Raw genomic sequence first — 23,198 nt, forward strand, 5'->3', positions numbered from 1 at the left:
TGACCTCCTCCACAAGCTTTTGAGCATTGAGACCAGCTTTTGAGTGCCCACTCATGTGCATGCGAGTCCATTTCCTCTAGAAGCACATTATTGTTGCCAATCATGGGAAGCAGGTCCTCGTGAATGATGTACTTGTACAGCAGGCTGCATTTGGTGTCCTCTTCATAAGGCACAATCTGAAATCACATCAAAAATAAATACAACATGAGAGAGGAAAAACAAGAGACGACCAATAAAGAAAGGGAAAGCAAAGATGGGCAGTGGTGTGGTATTTGTAGAGGAGTAAGCACAGGGAAGTCATTGGAAGTCGAACTATGTATGAAAATGAAGAACTGTGCAGGGAAGAAATAGTAGGATCAATGACAACCAAGAAAATGTCCTACTCACTGCTGCTAGGCATCCTCCGTCAAGTCCCCAACATGACATTTGTTATTTGAAGATATATATGCTTTTGCTTCTCCCAGTCCAATTTTTGAATGACCTTACGGTTTATCTTCACCTACTGAGTTAGTTTTCTTTAATCCATTCACTCGCTTTCTGAGAACAAAGCACTGTTAAAGTTTCAACCCCTTCTTCCCATACATTTGGAGGTGGTTCTCAAAATGCATGAAGCAACTGCAATCATACATGTATCATTTAATCAAAATGATAAATGGATCAGCCTTTGCTATGAAAATGTAAACCTGCGTAAGACATTTTCAGTTATAGATCTTTAGTGAATAGACCTTTGTGCTTTTACACAGCCCAATTTCTTATTAAAGGGAAACATCTTAATCATTTCCCCTCACAACATTACATGGAAGGCATCCCACATATCTGAAATTGGTGTGTCCCACCATTGTTCTTTTTGGATTTTGGGGCTGAAGCAGACAGAAGCTCACATGTCCTGTCGCCACTGGCTGACATAGTTATGTACCCCATGACCAGGAGTGGTTCCTTCACATGTTGTGGACATTGAGTCTCCATCAACTTGAGTTTGTGATTATATTTAGCTTTTCAATCTGCAATGGGCTGAGCACATAAAAGCTTATGGAGCCCCCACCCACCCCTGTTGCCAGCCAACTAGGCTGCAGAGATTAGCTGGCAGGGCACCAATTACAAGCACATGTTCTGACTTGGATTCATTGCAGTGCATGTGCAGGAAACCAAGAGGCATGGACTGCCAACTGCACTTTCACAAAGAATAATATAGCACAAATCATTCCAAATGATAACAGAAACTACATTCGTTTTCCTAGTATTTGTATTAAACATACAGTCACCATACTGACTGGCAGCCAGGAAGTAAAAAATACTTGTTTGGCTTCTAAAATGAAAAAGGATTAAACATTCTACTCCGGTGCACAAGGAAGCTCTGAAGGACAACGTACTTCCTGTGTTTAAGAGACCTGATAAATGAAGTAATAGGCTCTAGGTTTGGAAGCAAGTGTCTTTCAGAGCAGTCAGATTAGATGTAACTAGAATCAAGAGCGACCGAAAAAATAATACTTAAAGATGAGAAATAGTTAAGGATACATTTGAAAAGTTAAAGTATGAACTAAACAAGTTCTGCACCACCAAACCAGAATCCACCATGGTTTGTGTGAAACTGTTTTATTTGGAGTACAGAGCGAAGTGTGGGATTTCTGTGGCAAAAATAGTCATAAATGGGATTGTCAAAGCCTTACACTGCTCAATGCCGATTCCAACCTTTGAAGAAAAAGGTTTGAATTGCTCTAGCCATTTGAGGCTCCCAACAGATGGCTTACAAGTCCAATCGAGCCGAGTCAGTTAATGTCCGATTTGACTCGAATCAGTTCAATGCACATTGAGCTGTAGTTTACTATGCCTTGATTTGGGCAGAGAATTATGAAAGTTCAGGTAGATTGTAAGGGCGTTGTCCAAAAAGACCAAATTTAATTGACCTACCCAACCAAATGTTCTAAAAAAGGTACCACCAAATGTTGTACCCTCCAAAACGTTGACTTGCCTCTTATAAAAAAAAAAAAAAAAGGGCTGCGGGGGCTGCATGGGTGTCCCCTGCAGCCAACCCCCCCAAAAAAAGGTCTGCGGGGTCTGCAGAGGGGTCCCCCGCAGCTGTCCCGAAGTCCCAAAAAAATACCAGAAAAAAAGGACCTTGCTGCACCAGCTCCCGATCACAGAAGTGAAAGGGAACAGGTGTTGCAGGGACCAAGGAGTCGGGGGCAAGGTGAGTAGGGGGGTTGGGGTGAGGGTGCATTGGGGGTGAGGGTGTGGGGTGTGTGCAGGGGTTTGGCCAAGTTAGAAATGTTCCGGGGAGAAAGGACTGAAGGTTATTTCAAAAAAATGATCTTCTGTCTTTTCTCCCTTGAACATTTCTAACTTTGTCTTTCAACCCCAATCCGATTTTAAGAAAGGATAGAGGAGATTCTCAACATTTATTTTGATGCAAGTAATAAGATGTGTTCATTACTTACGCCAAAAAAAGTGTGCCCTATTCTCAATGGGCATCTGGATGTGCCATTTTTCAGCCCTGTTTCACATTTGCACCAAGAAGAGGGTTTAATAAACTGCATACAAATAACAATGAATTGAATGGCTTTCCATCCAAGGCAAGCCTCATATGCTTGGAACCTGCCCATTTACTGACAGGGTTTGGTAAAACATACAGGCCCTCATTACGACCCTGGCGGAAAGGGGTTTACGCCGGCGTAAACCATGGCGTACCTTTCCGCCCGACTACGAGTTCCCGTAGCGCCATGGTGATTTTTACGCCTGCTTTTTGCAGGCGGAAAAATCCATGGCGCTACGGGACTTGTCGTTAATTACGCCACCGTAATTTACGGTGGCGTAATTAACGCCTTCCCCACTCCCATTATACCCTATGGGGCAAAAATGGGAATGGGGAAGGGTAAATGGGGATTAGGGACTTACCGCCCCGCCAAGGTCGGAATGGGGCGGTAAGTCCGCCAACCCCCATGGCGGAGTTGGCAGCTTTGCGCCATGGACCATGGTGCAAATTGCACCATGGTTCTCCGCCAGGGTCGTAATGAGGGCCACAGAGAGATGCATATCCACAAATGTGCTTCCAGAGCTATTGGCTTTGACAGTTTTTGCTGTCATTAAGGTAAAATACACAAACCATTATTAAACCTTTTAAACTGTATGATGAGAAAACATATGTTCACTATGTGTGACATGAAAGGTCGCTGTCTAAAAGCCAAAAGAGTGATGCACAGTTAAAATACTTTTTTTCTCTGTGTAAAGCTCAGACCTACAGAAACCACTAAAGGATTCATTCCTAGCTTCTATTTGCATACAAATCATTATGTCACAGCTTTGTTTCAGGCCCTGCCAAAATAAGTGCATTTAGTGACTTATCTGTTATTTCTCTAACTTTATAATGAAAACAGAGAAGAACACGACATTTCAAAATCATGACACAGCTATTTTTAAACATGCTATTTGGAAAGGATTCATTGCAGATCTGTAAGATAAATGTTTCTGAACCCTCACACAAGACATGGCCTTGTAAATGGTAAAATGAGCTGTTTAATTTTCATTTTAACAGATCCATATTACAGAAAATCTGACAAATCCGACATATTCAAATATGACAACATGCAAAGAAAAAATAAGACCTACATGCTAATATGCTGCAATTATGAAGGTTATGCGTGTCCTAATCTGACGTTGCTTATTGTGAGGGCTCAGAAATATGAGGTGGACGACTTTGTAAAGAGTTTTCAAAATGCGCCATTCTATTAAATCAATAGGGTTGGATGAACGCCTCACTGCCCCTACCCTAACAAGGATTTCCCTGCCTAAAGCAACGGAAACAGTCAAACAAAAGAATATCTACCCCTCACACTCATACATTCAACAAATCAATAAGGTAAAGCATGACAGTTCAACAAAACAAAATAATATCACAATTGAACCTGTAATATGTTCCGTAGCACAAAAGAAAGTAAGAAAGTCCTGGTTGATAACAATGTTCTAACACATTTCTTTGTACCTTTCACTGGATAATAGAAAGTTCCATTGCTTCAGAATAGAGTGTTCTGTCTCTTTGTCGTATGTTAATGAATCTCAAAATAATCTTCTCCACCAGGTAACACAACTTGTCTTTGTCACAATGATTTCTGCCACAACGGAATGCTTTCAAGAAATGTAAGTCCTCCACAGCAGGATTATAAACATTTTCCTTCAGCACCATAATGATGTAACATTGTATATGAGGACCCCAGTGCAGCACTTTGTCAACGGCTACCTGGTCTATTCCCATGCCAGGCCTACTACTTCAAAGATTCGCCATTCGGGTATACTCCACTGCCCGAACAGCTCTTCAAAAATACAACGTGCATCAGTAGTAACCTTTACATTTGCAACAATTTCACAATGTTCTTTGGCTAGCAGCATCAAACTTTACCAACCTTTCAGGGAAATAAGATTCACCTTTGGGCTCTTTATGATTCTTATGGTTTTCTCCCTTTGAATAACCTCCATCAGAAGGGCAGCCTCACCGTCTCTTTTGTTTCCCCACTGCCCCAGTAACCAAATATCGATAAAGATACATGTTCTGCTTCCTTGACTTTGGCAATGTGTGTTAATATTAGCTGTTACATAGTTTATCAAACATGAACAACAGACTTCACAACCCTGAGGTCTTCTGTCACTCCCTTTTCGTCTTTGGCAATATCTGTTGGACTTATATTGTTCAGGTTTAGACCCTCGTGACTTGGGTAATAGTTGTATGCATTAGCTTTTAACAATGCTGCCTCGACGGGTTGTTGGACTTCCCATAAACTCATATGCCCAATTTTACAGTCAATTGGTTTCTTAATAGGCCATTTTCGCTGCTCTTTAATAGTTCGGTCTTCAAAATTATTGTTCACACTTCTTTCACTCATACGCGATTCAAACTATCTGACTGTACCTCGCAAGCAATATTGGAGTGTCCCGTAGTCACTTTCACGCTGTGAACTCACCAGGTAGGTTGCACGCCTCTGATCCTCTCCACTGTTGCAGGTATTCTGCTTCTGTGGCTCCCAGTGACCCAGTGACCCGGCGAATACTCTCTCTTGTTCCGCCTTCGCCCATGCCACTTGTTGCTGGAGCCTTACTGGTGCATGCCAGCCACCGAAGATTTCTCCATACGGAAAACCTCTCTCGTTTCTTTTACGTTTCGCTGAGCAGCCTCTGCAAAATGAGCCTTCAAAGGTCCAGCGTTCCGCCGACACGCTTCCCGCTGCAAGACTTCTGCACCTGGGACATCTGGAGACACACACCCTCTCCGGACCAGCCACAGTCTTTTCTCCAGTCGTGACCTCGGCTGCATACACAGTTTGCACTGTTCTCTCTTTGCTCGCAGTGCTGGCGGCCTCAAGCTCGGTTTTTCTTCATCCCCTTACCCGCCCCTGAGGGTGCTTTTTCAGCCTCTCAGTCTCACTCATGTGTGGATCATTGATGTTAATTAGTTGACCACTCCTGCATTTTTCCTGGTCAGCCCTCTTCCTCATCCCAGGATTTAGGGAATCAAGGGACTTGAAGCCCCTAGTAACAAAGAAAGTTTTTCTGTTATTCACAACATTTTCTAAAGAAGTGTCGTAAGGGTTAGTCATGAGATTTGATTGATAGGAGGAATACAGTTCTTAAAAATTAAGACTTACTATTCACATACTTCCGTTCACTATCCTTTTGGGAGTTAGTGGGGATTTTAGTTGTATGAGTTTCTCTGGTTTGAGAAGGGGTTTTATTTGTCTTCATGTCAACATGTTGTGGATTATTTTATCCACAGAAAGAAGTTCAATTTGTGGAATATACAAATTATTATGACAGCAAGCCATTATATACTTTGGCATCTGTGTTATGTCTTCCTTAAAGGAAGGCAAACACTGTGTCTCACCCCACAGATTCCCCTCACTTCCCTGGGCCTTTTCTCCTCCAAGGTGATTCTCCTGCAGAACACCGCCCATTCCCCCAAGGTCAGGATCGGGTAGCGTCAGGCTTTCCCTGGCCACCTGGGAAGAGACTTTAGGCAGGAGTTTAGTGAGGAATCCATAGGATTCATCACATTATGTAAACATTTGGCAGAATACATGGTATTCAATGAGAAATAGAACCAAACACCTCAGACAGTGTTTGAGATAAGCTAAAAGCAGACAGGGGTTGGCTCCACTGGTATTGAGTTTCCAAGATGGAACACAATCGTACCTAGCTTTCTGGACCAAATGCCAGATGAAATGTATATAGCTAACAAAGTGAAATTGGCTTCATTTCAATGGAAATGAACAGGAAGACCAGTGCATCTGATTAAACGAATGACACCCACTTGATAGGATTGGATTGACTAATAAGGAAACAGGAGTGGGCCAAATTATCCTGAAGTGGTGTTCTTAAGCCTTTGAAAACCAGCTTTACAAGACAGCATGGGCATACTTCATTGAAGCAGCCAGGGACCACATCCCGCATCGCTGTTTTCGCACATTTCAATGTGCATCCCAAATCCACAAACTGAATGCTTTTTGAAATGTGCAGAAAATAGTCACATTCCCCTGTGCTTATCTGAAATAGGTGCAAGGGAGTGCCCAATGCATGGCAGGGTAATTTATGACCCAATCATGCATTTTCTTTTAAATGCAAATATGGAGAGACATTTTTGTTTCTTCATCTTATCTGTTTCCAATGACAGGCCGTTTAGGGACCTGCCTCTGCGAAATGTGCTCCCAGCAGCAATGTGGGTTCTGGGAGCCTGTCACACCTTAGTGACAGGAATGTGCTGCTGGCGCTAATGCATGCAAGCGGTATGGCCAGCGCATCATTTGTGCTGTCACACAGCCCTCTCATATGCACATCGCCTCACTGACGACTGTGCCCTATTATCAAGGGGTGTGTGAATGTGCGCATTGCAGATACGAACATTCAGATGCCCTTTTTCATCAATGATGCACATTTGCACAAACAAGGGGGTGTTACTGTGCATTTCAGAGAGGATCCCAAATAAAAAAAATGTAATGCTCTTTGAAATGCACAGGAAGAAGTTACATTCCACTGGGCCGATAAGGAATAGCTGCAAGGGGATGCAGAATGCACGACAGGATCATTTCCCAACCTGTCATGCACTTTATTTTAAATGGAACAGCAGTGTATACTGTTGTTATCCGAAGAGATTTAAATGCTTTTTGTTAACATTGCAAAATGACATGGAGCTGGTATCCTATCATACATTAGTGTGGAGGTCTGCTCCCAACACTAAATGCATGCATTTTGTATTTTGTTTATATTGTATTTTGTTTATTTGTATAGCGCGCCCGGGCCAAAAGGCATCTGGGCGCATATCTTAAGAACAGTGTTACAAATTACATACAGGAAAGAAAAAAAATAGGTGGTTCTTCCAACTTACAAAAGCAAGCGGGTAGAGCTACAATATGACATGTGTAGGTACAATATAGTATGCAAAAAAGCGAGTAGAGTGTGAAAGAGGAAACGCTGGAAGTACCGGCGTGTTAATAAAGGCAGTTCACAAGCAGATACATTATCTAGATACAAGAGATATGTACAATAAAGAATAACAGCATTATATGCAATTAGAACTATGCAGAAAAATGAAAAGTGAGGGTCAGTTGGGCAGTAACCGTAATGTAGCGCCAAATATCTCAAATGTTTTGTGTTGAGAGCCACAGTTTGGTTTTACTCTTAAAGGATTGGAAAGAAGGCTCAGCTCTGATAGAATTGTGAATGGTGTTCCACAGTTTGGAAGCCAAGACCGGGAATCTCACGCCGCCAGCTTTTTGAAGCTTGAATCTAGGTAGAGACAGACTATGGGCTTGGGCAGCTCCAATGGGCCGAGTGGAGGTGTGAGGTGAGAGTCGGTTGGCTAAGTAAATAGGGGCCTGGTTGGACAGGCACTTGTGAGTCAGGGCAAGTGTTTTCAGGGAGATTCTATGCTTAACAGGAATCCATTGTAGGTTACATCAATGGTTGGAGATGTCCTGGTTTCTAGGTATGTTTAAAGCCGCTCTGATGGCATTATTCTGAATGGCTTGCAATTTGTTAAGGTTGGACTGGCTAGTTCCTAGATAAAGGACGCTGCAGTAGTCTATCTTAGACATGACGAGTGTTCTAGCCAAGATGGTGCAATTGGGAGTAGTCAGGAAAGGTCTACAAGCAGTAATAAGTTTGCAAGTATAGGCGGAAGCTGAGCTAACTTCATTAGTTTGTCTACACAATGATAGAGTGGAGTCAAGGTAGATTCCTAGAGTTTTGGTATCCTTAGAAACCTTAATGACGTTACCATCAATGAAGATCGACTTGAATGAAAGGTCAAGTTTGTTAAGACGTTGATGAGAACCCAGAATAAGGAGTTGCGTCTTATCCTCATTGAGCCAAAGCTCATGTCCTGCCATCCATGCCTGAATAGCCAAGCGGCTCGGTCCAGTATTTTGAGCATGAATGGGACAGTGGTCATAGGCCTATAATTGGTTGGTAGGCTAGTGGGCTGTTAAGTGCATCAGTTATGCTGACACCCTCTCCCCGAAATGCGGAGGTCCCCTTTGTGGATAAGGTGAACTCCGCATTTCTAAAATGAACACAAAAGAAAAAGGTGTATCCGAGCATTTTCATTTGCCTTAATTTTAATATCCATATTGTATCATTTCCTTAGCAACCTGGGGCCAGATTACAGAAACTTTGGACTGGTGCAAGTGCAAAGTTGCACTGTATTAGCACTAGAGGAAAGTTTGCCCTAGTTCTAGTTAAAAAAAACTTTGGGGCCATATTCAAAAACAATTGCACTATGACAGGTGCCATTTTTCATGGTATATTGTATTGTATTTATTTATATAGCACGCCAAGCCCTGAGGCATCTGGGCACATTTCTTATGATTACATAGTCACACAGTTCCATAGGCAGTATTTACAAATTTTAATTGCATGAGATGTATGAGTTACAAAGTTGCAAGGCATTATTTGCATATTTGAAGTTGCAGTATACATTAGCAGATACAACAGTGAGTATTTACATAAAAAGATAGCTTTGTACAACATTGTTTGAGATAGGTTACAGAGCGTAGGCAGGGTTGTCAGTAAGAAGGACAAAGATGACGAGTGGGCAGGCTATTAGGCTTCCTTCATAATAAGCCACTGCTTGACGGTATTACCCAAATTGTTCGAACACAATTGTTCGAATTACCTAATTGACCGAAAGTCGAGGGTCTGAATTGACCTTTGCACAATTGACCGCATATATATACATATATATATATTGGTTTGGTTATATATATATATATATATGAAAATATATATATATATATATATATATATATATATATATTTATGTATATAACAATTGACCTTCACAATTTGGTCAATTGTGCAAAGGTCAATTGTAATTCAAACAATTGTAGTTCGAACAATTCGTATACAACCTGCTTGACACTCTTTCGGAATTTGTGGTAAGAAGGTTCCACTCTGATGCTGTTGGGTAAGGCATTCCAGTTTTTGGCTGCCAGTACCGGGAAGCTTCTGCCACCTGCCTTTTGGAGCTTAAACCTTGGTATGTTAAGGGCGTTTGATTGGGCCGATGTGGTCAGTCTGTCCGAGGTATAAAATTTGAATTTGTCGCACAAGTACATGGGTGCTTGATTCTAGAGAAAGGGTCTTGAATTTGTTTCTTTGGTTTATTGAGAGCCAACAAAAGCTCTGTCTTAGCTTTGAGATGTGGAGTGATCTTGGGAAGTTGGTTGCTGCTCTGAGCGCATTGTTTTGATATGTTTGCATTTTTCTGAGGCTATGTTGGTTGGTACCTAGATATAAAGCGTTTCAATAGTCTAGTTTAGTTAGTACTAATACCCTTGCTAAGGTAAGGCAGTTGTCTGTGGTCAGAAAAGGTCTGCAGGCATTAATGAGTTTGCAGGTTTAAGCAGTGGTCGAGGCAGTTTTGTCGATTTGTCTACCTAAGGAGAAGTTGATTCAATGTACATGCCTATGGTTTTGACATCTTTCGAGACCTTGATGTCGTTGCCATCTATGTTAAAAGTATTGAACTGGTTGTCGAGTTTGCTAAGTCTGGCTTGAGTTCCTATTAGCAGTAGCTCTGTCTTGTTGTCATTTAAGCAGAGTACATGTGTCGCCATCCATGCTTGGATGATGATGTATATGTCATTAAGTCGTTCGGAGTCAGTTATGTAGTTGCCTGTGTTAGGGATATGAATTTGGGTGTCGTTAGCGTAGTTTGTGTATGAGATACCCATGTGGTCTAAGTCATCGAATAGAGGGTATGTAAAAATATTATAAAGCGTAGGGGAGACACAAGAGCCCTGAGGGACCCCGCATGTGACAGTAGCGGGTGTGGCAGTTGCAGTCAGGGCGAACACTCTGGTAGTTCTGTTGCTGAGGAATGATTGGATCCAAGTAGTAGAGTTATTGGGGAAGTGGGCTGCAGAGGAGAGATGGCTGCAGAGCGTTTTGTTGTCCACTAAGTCGAAGGCAGCTGATAGGTCTAGTAGTAGGAGGAGGCAAGGCTGCTTTTGTCTTTTTTTGTTTCATTTGGGTAACAAGATCTATCGGTGCTGCAACAGGCTTCGGAATCATAAATGGCCTGTTGTGCTCACAGTCAGGTGTGCTCAAAGACTAGGTCTGGAACAAACTAAACAAACAGTTGTGCCAGCGGCTAGGGGCTGAAGAACGTCAATATGGTGAGGCTTGGGTGTGAAATAAGCAATAGATCGGGCCGTTAGCACTCCAAATGGAGAACAGAATAATTACGGTGCTGTGATGGGAAGTGTGCCCTATGATGTTAGCAAGCAAGAACGCTAAGAGGTAAATATACAACAATATAGCTGATATAAGAAAAGAAGTAGACACTGATCAAGCGGTTGTAACGGTGCGTCATAAAGCGGCATTAGGGTTTGCGATACAGGTGGCAGTATACAATAAGAAGGCCATGTGGGTGCCATATATGTTGGGGTGACAGAATTCGCTGCACACAGGAATGCAGGACTCAAGGGTAGTCTTATAGAGATCAGAGGCACTGCTTTGTCGATATCGAATGGCCCAGTTGTTTGTTAGTCAGCGAGCAGGCAGTACATAGCCAGATAGGAAAGGGGCTGATAACAGAGGTTATGCTTACCGTGCGACCTGCGCAGCGGTAGGGTAGCATTTAAGAAGTGTATCGTAAGGAACAGGCAGCATGGCGTGTTTCCGACGTCCGGCATCTCCAGACAGGTTCAGGACAGGAGCCTTGGTTTCGGGCTTTAGTTGAGGGCCAGCGTTCTCGCCTGCCGGCGAGTGCTGGTTGGCTATGAGAGTAGCTGTGGCCAATCCAGTAAAGGCTGCTGCAGCCAGGCAACAAAAGGTCATAAATCAGGTCATTGTATCATGGCAACCATCTTGTCGATGAAAAGCCTTGTGTGTTTAGGCTCAGAATAAAGTGCAGAAACAGATCATGCGGCGAAGGCAGGCAGGCAGCTACGTGGAAAACAGGCTAATGTAAGCCCAATAAATGTGAACGAAACTGCAGGGGCAGGAAAGTCCGTTCTGACAGAGGTCGAAGTCAGCCGTACTCACTGAATTATAAGATATAGCCCGCAAGTTTACCTTCGATGCAGGGAGGTGGCCTGGCTGGTCTGTAGACACTGCTCCTGCAGTGTAGGCGGAGCGCCTGCACCCCGGTGATGACTGGCTTTAGGGCAAATATTTACCTAGTGCAAAAACATGCACTTTCAAGGCATTTTTGCAACAGGACAAAAATTGCCATAGTGCTAATACGGTGCAACTTTGCACTTGCACTGGTGCATGTTTTCTGTAATTTGGCCCCAGTAATACTAAATGTTATATCACTGGTCCAGTATACTAGAATTCAATATTACCTCAGAGCTGCATTCTGGCCAAGTCGAACCATTAAATACATGGTGGCACAATTTCTGGTTCAAATGTTTCGAACTATTTTGAGACTCACCTCCGAATGGTTTCAGTCTTCCGAGCTCAGACAAATGCCAATTGTTTAAATAGGCTCAAATCTTTCTTGAGCTGGTTCGCCCATCCTTAGTCAGAAAGAGGTTATGAACTTTGTGCATTGTGTGAGAGACAATGCTCAACACCTCTGCATCAGCGACACTAATATTGCAGGGATGTTCAGTGAATTCTGTGAACAAGTTTATAGCGAGAAGACAGAGTGTGATGACATTGTCGAGAAATGCTTGCGCTCAACAGAAGTACCGAAAACGCACCCCTCTAAGGCGCAGATGATGTTTTGAAGATCACAAAAATAGAGATTAAGGCAGGGTGGGTCTCTTCAGTCATAGAGGGCTTTCCAAAGAAATTCTATGAATCCATCAAGGCAACGGTGGCCCTGACATGCTTAATGAGAGGTGACATAATAAGGCACATGAAATAGAGTTTTAAGAGCTTGCTTACAGTATCTATAATACTAAATCTGGGTAGAGATCAAGGGGAATGTGGAAGATATCACTCAATCTTGCTGATAAGTGTTGATGCAGAATTGTTAACTTATAGATGGGCAAGGACATCAAATGATGTCATAGGAAAACTCATCATCAAAGAGGAGATGGGGTTTAACCAGAGCAGACATGGACCTGATAACACCAGGTGCCTGATACAGGTAATTGAACATACAAGAGGAAATGCAGAAGTGGCAGTGTTCACCACTGGTGCAGCAAAAGGATTTCCTAATATCAGTCAGAATTACAGTAACACAATTTTAAAGGGTATTAACTCTGGAGGCAAGTTCAGAGAAGAAGCGTATCTCCTCTACTATAGGACTCCATGGGAATGGGGACACTGAAGTTCCGGCACCTCACTCCTCTAACTGTTGGTGTTCCACAAGGCTCTGTCTTGTGTCCGTGCTTCTTTACATTCTACACCTCTACTCAGGACTCCAGATAAGTGAATCACCAACCCTTTTTAGGTATTACAATCTTGAAAATACTACACCTTTTATTTTTCTATGCATACTATTTTCGCACCAAGTGAGAGCAGAGGTCACTGCAAAGGGCAGGTGACTTGACAGAAACCAGAACCCTTGCTTTGATTTTTATCTGTATGAATGGAAATGAAGGTCACGGAGGAGCAGTTCAGACTTTTTTCTCTCAGCTGTGTGCTCTGAGCTTGTCAGAGATCAGAGTGAGATGAGAACTGGTTTCTTTCAGTTCAACTGCTGCTGTGTTTTGTGTCTGGAGGAGAGAGGCATGTTGCATGCATATTGATTTTCCTAGCGTTTGTTGCAGTAATAAGATGGGCAACTTGGCTACAACTGAGAAGCATCCTTTTAATAAACAAATGTTGCTTTTTCAGTGACTGCCTGCATGCTTGCATTGCACAAAGGAATTATTTAAAGTTCCTGTGTTGTGTGCATTTATCCTAAAGTTGCATCCATGTGGTGTGTTCAACAAATGAAAGTGCAACAGAACATTTTCCACAAATGTAATAATTTCTTTTTTTTAATTTTTTAATTTTTTATTAATTTCATTTAGTGTATACAAACTTTTTGAAAAGATTTGTGATCCCTTCATACACATCTTACAAAAACAGAGAGGTCGAGAGCAATCACGCGAAACACAGTTTACAGAAGTCTCTCCACTCATGAAAAGGAGAAACTTCACACATAAGCGCACACAAGCTTCCTGGCAATTTCATGTCGGTTATCAGACTGCCAGGATTTCTTCCAGTCGATGTCTGTTTAGTTGGTTTCGCAGTTGCATATTCGACGTCTCTGCCTCTCTATTAGTTCCAGTTCTTAAAGATCGGTCTTTCTCAGTCTTAAACTGCTAGCATGGTTTCCAGTTTATGCAGAAAGTTTGACAGGCTGAAGACGTCTTTTTCTCTTGGCTTAGCAAATATCAACCATAGCTCTTCTCCAGATAGAGTGGAGTATTGATTAACTACTTGTCCGAAGTGCAGGGTTCTCAAGTCTTTCAGACGGGAGCAGTACAGCGTGAGATGTTTTAAGGTTTCGAGGTGGTTAATGCAGAATAGACAACTAACTATTGCGTCCTGTTTTCGAAATCTCAGCGCCAGACTTGTTCTTGTATCAAACCGTTAAGTCTGAATTTCAAGTGCATCCTTCGATGTCTTGCGTTAGCTGTTTTCTCCACGTATTGCAGCTCCTTTTTTTGATTTTTCCCATCGCTGACAGCGTCTTTCATCAACTTGTGGCGATTTCTGTCGTCTACCGTTGCACACCAATCTCGTACCCATAACTTGTTTTTCACATAGTTCGGGTTGGTTTTTAAGGTTTCCAAGTCAGCGCCTATCTCAGCAAGATGATTTTTGCATGCACTTGCCCATTTTATCAATAGGGATTCCTGATTTCCCTTCATTGCGTCTCGTAATATGACAAATTGAGGGGTGCAGTCGTCAATGATTATTTTCCTGTAGACAGACAGCATGTTCCACATCACACGCGCATTCATAGATATTAGATTTAGTTCATACCGTAGACATGCACTAGATATACCTTTTTGTAGATGTAGAACACGCCTCAAATATTGGTTTTCCAGCTGGCCCCATAGATTCGAGGTTACTCCTAAGGCGCTTTCTGCTCTGTAAATAAGTGTGGGCACTGTTTTTTGGTTGTAATGGGCCAGCACAGGCAGCAAGGAAAAATGTCCATACTTTTTATTTATGGTCATTCCTTGACATGCTAGTTGTTTGCATTTTTGTTTGGCGTTCTCGGCCCATGGGGCATTATTTATGTTGCTATTAATCCACATTCCGAGGTATTTGGCCTTTTTTACACAACTCAGGTTTTCATTATTTAATTTCCAAGTCGGCTTGTTTTTTTTTAGCTTGTTTTTTGGTTTGTGTAAGGTCTTGAAGAATTATTACTTCAGATTTTGCAGGATTAATTCTCAATTAGTTTTTTTGCACGTATCCATCTAGGGCTTTTAGCTTTCTTGTCAGCCCGATTGGTGTTAAATCGAACAGTGCAATATCATCTGCATATAACAACGAATTTACGCACATTCCATTTATTCTAGGTGGATGAGAGTTTACTGTTCTTATGGAGTCTCCAATGTCAGACAGGAACAGGCCGAACAGAGTGGCTGCCAACGGGCATCCCTGTTTTACACCCTAGTTTGTTTTAATTGGTTCACTGAGAGTCCCACCGGTATCCAGTCTGATCTAAATTTCTGTGTCAGTGTGTAGTTCTTTAGTAGGGTCTAGAAAGTTTTCTGTCCAGTTCCATTTCTTCATTTTGTCCCAGAGCATTTCACAGTCAATGGTATCAAATGCGCTGGACAGATCGACAAACGCAATATAGATCTTTTTGTTTTGTCTTATAGCTTCCATTTTTAGGACATTTATGATTGCCAGATTTAGGCCACACCCAACACCCTTAACAAATCCTGCTTGCCTCGGGTCGTATCGTTTTGATTCTTGAATCCATTTTAGCAGTTTACCCTGGTGCTGCGTGGCAAAAAAGTTTCCCCACCACATCTAGGAGCGCTATTGGGCAGTAGTTTCTTGGATCTGTGCGTTTGCCTTTTTTAAAAATCGGCACGACGATAGCACTCCGCCAGGTGGTAGGAATCTTTCTCTCCTGTAGGATCGAAATGGATAAAGTGTGGCAGAAGATTGTCCATAATGCTGGATTTTGTTTTAGGAGTTCGTTTGTTAGCCCGTCGGGTCCTGGGGCTCTCAACGTGCTTAGTCTTATGATGTTTCTGTATATGTCTTCTCTGTCAATTTTGATTGACCACTCACTTCTCAAGTCTGATGGTTTGCTGGGCATTGTGTTTTTATTGTAGAATGTGTCCGAATAGTATTCCACCCAGGCCTTCTCAGACACCATGTTTTTTGTTACTGCCCCTTGTGGTATTGCTATGTTATTCAAGTAAGCCCAGAATGCATTGGTGTTTCTTTTGGCTATTGTTTCCATCATTACTTCTGCATCTCTTTGCAGCATTACGTGTTTTCGACTGATCAACTAATTTTTGTAAGTTTGTTTCAGTTGTCTTTTCTCACTTTCGCAGGTAGCATGCATTTTTTTAAGCTTCCTTATTGCTTTGGTCAGCTCTTTCTTCCTAGAGACATTCTCGAAGTCCCATGCATGCGTTTTTACGAAGTCCGGCCTTGACCTCGCAGTTTGTTTTTCTCGATATGTCTCTAAGAGAGTTGTGTATTCAATTTTCTCGTCGACTAACCTTTCTTCCATCGATTTTACCAAAGATTTTACTTTATTTTGGTTAAGCCGTAGTCGATTACGGCCTGGTGCAACAACTAGATTTTTACACGAGTTTGCTGCTTTCTTCTTTGCTCACTGTGCATTCAAGTACATTTTTACCATGCAATGATCGCTTGATTCCATTTTAATGATGTTTAAGCATGCAACCTCCTGTTTCATTTTTTCAGTCACAAACATGTAGTCGATGGTGGATTGTTGTTGGTTTCTTTGCAAGGTAAAGTGCGATGGAATGTCACCAATAGTTTCTCCATTCAGCATCTTTGGATTCCATGCTTTCATTTCGTGCAGCCACATTGTGGCCGTTGGATCGCTGATGTTCTTCCCATATGTACGGTCATTTCTGATTTTATCGGGCAGATAGTTAATATTGAGATCACCACATATCAAAATGTTAGCCTCCTTCTCATTTTCCCTGACGTCACAGATCGTTTCTGTAATTAACTCCATGAATTTGTCAAGTTGCATTGCAGCATGTTGCCAGTAGAAATTTATCAGCATTAACAAGTTCTCTACTTTCGGTTGCTGTATCGGCAATTTGATCATGACAGCTTTTATATATGGTGATATGTTTTTTGCTGATAAGATGCGTATGCCACTTTCAAGTTTGATAAGGGTAAGCAACCCGGCCATAGGGAGTCCTTTGTTTCCTTTGGTTGCTGGATTAAGGGCAATTTCAAAGCCGTCTGCTGCTTGTGTGTTCATTAGCCATGTCTCTTGTAGACATAAAATGTCTACGTCCTCTAATTCAGTGGGAATATCGCAGAACAAATGCACATGACCTCTCGCATTCCAGGAGGCAATGCATATTTTTACCGGCATGCTAAACTTTTGGCATTAGCTCTCTTTACAGCTGTTAATGGTTTGAGCAACCCAGGTCCAGTCCTGCTCGTCTCCGGAGCAGAGACGGCTCTTCAAGACTGTACTATTGGGTTTACCAATGGTTATTCTAATTAGGTCTTTTTCGAGAGCCTGCCTTTTACTGCTGACTTGATAGTGGAGTACATTTGATTTGCTTAGGGCCTTGTCTTCTTTTATTTGTTTAGGGGGACTATTATTTACTGCTGGTCGAAGGTCAGGTGCGGGAGCGCGTTACTTGGGCATATCTTGCCTTTTAATTTTGCAAATTTCGTTGATGTCAAACCCTGAAGAATTAAAAATGATGCCACTGTTCAGTAGTTTCGTCCTAAAATTCCACAATTTGGATGTCTTCTGAAACCACCGTTCTCAGTTGCGGTATGTGGTGGAGTTACACCATCATGTTCTTTCGGTTTAGTATCAGGCCATCTTTTTCCTTCTCTATTTGTTCCAGCCGTAAAAGATAGTTCCCTGGTTTCTTTTTGTCTGTTTGAAGTTGGCAGTTTGCACGTTTGTTGGGCGATACACCAGCCTTTGTGTTTTTTGAGGTTTCCTCAGTCCTGAGTTTATAAGAATCGAAATGTATCTTGCTCGTTGGCGATTGACATTTGTTTGTTTGTCGGGGGTTTGTCTCATATTTTGTGGGCTCACTAGGTTGCCTCTCTGTTCTTACATTTAGGCTTTCTTTAAGCTTCGCGTCATCTATTTGCGCTCTCTTTGACTCAAGGGTATGAAATTCCTGTCCATATTTCTTCGGTTCATGGTTATGTAATACCTCAACTGATTCGTCAATTGTGAGACTTCTTCCAGCAGCAATTAGAAGTCTTTTGGCCTCCAGCATGATAAATTTGTCAGAGAGGTCAGCGGTCGGTTTTGGAATGATCTCATCCAGATTTCTTACTCTCGTGATGACAAGTCTTCGATTGCTAGGTGTAAGATCCTTTATTTCAGGAACATTTGATTTCACAGGAATGAGCTTGTTTCTTTGGATATCAGCTGGTAACCTGCCATCACTCGCAGGAACACAGAGGTCTATATTTATGTTTGCGAGAGTCGGTAGGGAAGTGTCCTTTTGTTTCAGTGACAGGAGTCTGAGTCCGAGCGCTTGTGTCTTCTTCGTAGTTTTCATAAATCGAAAGGTTTAACAAGACCACCGAGTTGCTGTCATCTTCAGGAGCCATATTCTTTTCTGCTGTGATGCCGATTTTTGCTCATCAGATGTGGATTTCACGCTGGTATTGGTACTGATGTTTGATTGCTCTCTGTGTATTTTGTTGCAGGTTGTTGTAATACTAAATCATTTGATATTCCTTAAAAAAGATTGCATCTGTGATCTTTGCTGAGGTTTCCTTTTTTTCATGTTTTTAGGTTTCTTTTCGGCTGTTTTGTTAATCGAACAGTCTTTTTTTACAGCCTCGGCTTTGTTGCGGTTAAAGATTGAAAATACTTTGTTGGTAAATGTAACCTTATCATCTGGAATATCTTCCACGCATATTGGTTCACTGGCTAAGTCCGGGTTGGATAGATCCTGGCTCTTAGAGTGTCCGACTTGACTTAAGATGTTGACTAAGGGTAAAGAAGGGTTTTTCGCCTCTGTTTCTGGGAGAGTTAGACTCGAGGCACTGTCTAAAGTCACTGTGTGAGGATGTTGAATAGGTGTTGCCTCTTTAGCTCCCTCAGTTGATTGTGCTCCCATTACTGCATCTGATATCACCCTGTTTTCGCTATCTTCTCGGCGACAGTCATCTGATGTTTGATTTCGTTCGACTTCACCTATATGTTTCACTTTTTGTTTACATTTTTACAGTTGCAGAGTGATGGAGGGATCTGTAGTTGAGGCGCTGTTACTTTTTTCTGCTCCAATGCCTACTACCTTACCACTGTTAGTGTTTAGTGCGTAGTTCGATCTTTTAGTTTCGTGTGGCCTTTGGCGTCTACAGGTCCAACATTAGTCTCATCGGACTGGTCCCATGTTGCCATTTCCGCATTTTGCGATTTCAACAAGGAAATTGCTTCTCTGGCAACCTCGGCGAACAGACGCTTATCTGTCGCGCTGTTCTTCGTCTGTTCTAGTATTATCCTCATGTTCATTTCAGATCTCACATGTTCATTAACCAAAGTTTGTTTGTTCATCATTAGTTCTTGCTCAATCATCGCCATTTTCGTGTTCAACGTGGCTAATAAGGTTGTCTGATCTTTGACATTATCATTCAGATGTTCGTATAGTTTCATATAAGGAGCTAGAGATATGGTATGGGTGGCCATTATCACTGTATTCAAGTCTTGGGAGATTTATTTGGATAGTTCTTGCGCCAGTTGTTGTATTTGGTGTGTTTTTTTAGGTTTAGGTCGTAACAGTCAGGACTTTTTCCCCCAAAATATCCTTTTCTTTATTGGCGACTCGACAATGCTTTTAACACCCAGAGATGAAGCCTGGTAGTGGTCCGTTGATTTGTTGTCTTGAGGATCAGTTTGTAATTCTCTCGTAACTCTCTTTTGAGAGTTGGGTATTTGATCTTCCATTAGGGATACTAACCTTTTCCTTTTCGCCGAGGGTTGCAGCCACAGATAAAGTTTCTCATCATGCAATGGTTCAAACGTCTGTGAGTGTAGTGAATTCCTTTGCTTAGCCCATTTGACCAACGGCATCTGCTCTTGTGGGTTTTCAGCGGCTGGTGTATTGACACGATTCTCAGGGTTTTGCTGATTTCCAAATCTTGCATTTAATTCCCTCAGGTCTCTCAGGACCTTATCTACGGCCACAATTGAGCTACGCCTGTCAGGGCTAGTCGTAGTGCTAGTTGGCTTTATCAGGTAGGCTGTTCGCACAGCCCCAATCGACATACATCTGAGCATTTCGTTCAGGACCTGCTGTTGGTTTTTCCATCAGTGTGTAAGCGTTTTTGGCAGCTTCGAGTAAGGAACTGTCATCTATCTCTTGCATCACATCATTTACCTCATTAGCTGACTTCAGGTCTCTGGAGTTTTCACAAGGAAGCTCTTCTAAATGTGAAGTCTCTAAGCCGTTGGTAACAAGAGCATTCGGGCAGCTCTTGTTAAGATCTTTAATGTTTGTCACGGCTTGTGAAGCCAGAGATTGCAGGGTCTTGACAGTTTGAGTGTCACCTCTCAAGTTATCTGGGGATATGACAATTAGCGAGGCGGTCAGTGGAATCACCGCAATATCAGTGGGCATATGACCGGTTGACAAATCTGTTTCAGATACCTCTGCTTCCTCTATGTTCAATGCTCTGCACACGTTGGAGCATCCAGACATTTTCAAGCCATTCAGCGCCTCCCTGTTCACCCCCCTGTCTACCTGTTCATGGTTATGTGCGGGCTTTGCGGGAGGGGGGTTTGCAGGGAGAATGCCGGGGAGCTACTGACTAGGCAATCAAAAAAGATTTCAGAGTTTGTGGACGTGGTGGATGCATACGTTTTGTTTTGTGCAGCACAAGCACTTGCCAGCAGGGCCACACGGGGCTCGGACAGTTCTTTGCCTCCAGCTGCCAAAAAATGACGTTGCCGTCGAGTAAGCGGGTGGGCACCTCAATCACTCCCGTGTGATGAATCAGCAAAACTTCATCATTCACACCAAGACCGGAAGTGCTGGGGCCCAACGTATCCATGGAGCCTATTGCGTACGTGCTTTTGCAGGGCTGTCTGTGTTGGACAAACATATGGTTGGTGGGGGACTCACAATGCGCACCACCGACCACACAGATAGCACACTCGCCATACTCCAGCTTGGGTTCAGTGTGAGTGTGGGTATACAGTGACTTTAGTCGGACCGTGGCTCACGTTAAGATGAAGTTCTCTCGTGGCTTCGGGGATCAAAGGGACTTGCCCCCGCAGTCTCCCGGAAGCCACGGAATTCAGCAGTGAATAAATGCAGCCAGACCAGACTCTGGCACTACAACCTTTAGCATGCAGGTCACGAAGGTCGCTTACAAGCTTGCAGGTATATAACTTATATAGCGGACCGGGTAAAGGATCCACTCTTCCACTTAATTTCCGCCCAGCTCTCCCCTCCAGCCCTCTAGCGGGCGTCGGACAGCGCAGTAGCTATCAGGTGGATGGAAAGTAATTAGTAAATCGGAGGGATCGGAGGGATTGAGGGATTGATTTCCAAAAAGGTATTTACAAGGTATTTACAAGGTCGCTTTTACCAACTTGTAACTTGCGTGTGCGGTGCTGCGGTGCTGTCAGTTCTCTCCATCAGGACAGGGCATGGCAGGATGCATGGGGTGCTACCACAGAGGTGCAGCAGATGAAACGCCTGTACCCCTGTACCCCTGTACCCCTCTGTACCCCTCTGGAACGTCTCAATATCGCCTCTCCGCTCTCCGCTCACCACCACGGCTGTTTCTCCTCCTCCGTTAGAGGAAAGGACCTCTGTATGTGAACGTGAACGATCGTCAAGCCGCAGCGTTTCAAAGAGCAAAACAGAACCTCGTCACGGCCGCTTCCAACAATCTCCATAATCATTTCTTTGAAGCCAGACAACCTTGCTACACAACTGTGTTGGTTTTGTGTTGTATTCATTTTTAAGTTAAGTAAGGTTCTGTGGCTTGTTGCATATTATTTACACTCTTGTTGAGGCAAAATATTTGTACTCTTACAATTTAAGTTTGTTAAAAATCCCTCCCCGCCAGCCCCAACACCTTATCTGGGGCACGGATTACTATTCAAAGTCTAGTTTAAAAGTCCATTAAACCTTACCTTGGAGTCAATGGGGTAAATGGTAGTATCAATTGTCAGCGCTAGCAGGGCCCTTGCTCAAGGGTGAGTGATTGTCATTATACCAATAACAGGGGTCACACAGCATGTTTCAAATCTTCAAGACTACACTTCAAAAATTCAAAATCTGACTATGAAGCCAGTGCAAGTGCTGTTACAAAGCAACAATTGAATGGCTGCATTTGGAAATGAAATGGAAATTCAGCAAAACATGGCCCTGTAACGGTAATCCATATAAGTATTTGCTTCATGCAGGATTCTTCCAACTTCTACGCACAGCGATTATTATTAGCTCAGTTGATAGTCCGTTTACTGACTCCTGAAGGATCTATGGCTAAATCGGGACAGCCACCATTTGACCATGAGATTAGATATATATTTTAGCATTGAGCTATCGTATCACAACACTGGCATACCGTCAAGCACTGCTAGTTCCAGTAAATGGCAGCTTTCAGTAGTCATCAACAGACAATTCTGCCATCAAACCTCAAAACACATAATACCAGTCATATTTGCTTTGCTGCGTAAGTGGCCAGGTCTGTTTGTGTCTTAAACATTAAAATAAATACAGAAGAGTTCAAATGTGCAGACCTTTGTAGAGGAAAACATGAAAGGCATATTTACACAAATCATTTGTTGTTCTAAAGCTGAATTCCTTCTAATTACGGTTTACTAAATCCTACTTTGTGGGGTTTTTCTGATTCTGGAAGCTGAGTTAGACATTGTCGATATCAATGCTATATTAGTTCTATCTGTGATGAATTTGCACTGCAGAGACAATTTGCTGTTCCCTTTCTACACGGGGGGGTTCTCCCACTGCTGTTTTGCTATTCCTATTCTATGTGAGGGGAGCTTGGATCGCTTACCCCCTGCTGGGCAAGTTCTTTTTGAGGGGATTTCAGACTGCTAAGCCAATGCTGTTCCTGTTCAATGTGAGAGTAGCTTGCATTTTCGAGGCCTTCATTTTTGCTATTCAGTGTGTGTGGGAGGAAGGAGTTATTTGCTTGCTCCTTCCCATGTAGTTTCTTCTCTATGCGAGTGGAACCTCTTCTGCTGTGACCAACTTCACTGTGGTAATCTTATACTGTTGAGACCCATGACGTTCCTGTTACATGTGAGGAAAGAATGATCTACCGAGGTCCATGGCATACTTTTTTTTATATTAGGAGGGGAGTGTGCACTCCTCAATCCTATGTTGCAGCTGTTCTATAGACCCATTCCATACCTGTTCTCTCTGTGGGTATCTTTTACCCTTGCTTAACTTGCACAAATCCACCACACCTGTTCTACATGTTAACACCTTGCTTTGCTGTTACCTTGATTTTCATTTTCTGTTAGTGTGAGGGAAGTCTGATAGACTCCTACTCATGATGACCTGTTCCATGTGAGTGAAGCGTTTACATGTTTATGCTGCTGTTGTACCTATTCTTTGCATGCA

The 23,198-nt window shown here is 42.6% G+C and overlaps 1 protein-coding gene across 2 annotated transcripts in view; it reads right to left on the minus strand.

Annotated features, from left to right (window-relative positions):
- ADAMTS14 (ADAM metallopeptidase with thrombospondin type 1 motif 14) overlaps positions 1 to 23,198 on the minus strand; it is a 622,677-nt gene that overhangs the window by 103,314 nt on the left and 496,165 nt on the right. For both annotated transcript variants that reach the window (XM_069610499.1, XM_069610498.1), the window contains exon 17: positions 5 to 176. In XM_069610499.1, the coding sequence (XP_069466600.1) occupies positions 5 to 176 (172 nt within the window). The remainder of the gene's footprint in view (positions 1 to 4; positions 177 to 23,198) is intronic.

This window comes from Ambystoma mexicanum, chromosome 8 (assembly GCF_040938575.1).
Source record: "Ambystoma mexicanum isolate Mex_15411 chromosome 8, UKY_AmexF1_1, whole genome shotgun sequence".
Lineage (NCBI taxonomy): Eukaryota > Metazoa > Chordata > Amphibia > Caudata > Ambystomatidae > Ambystoma > Ambystoma mexicanum.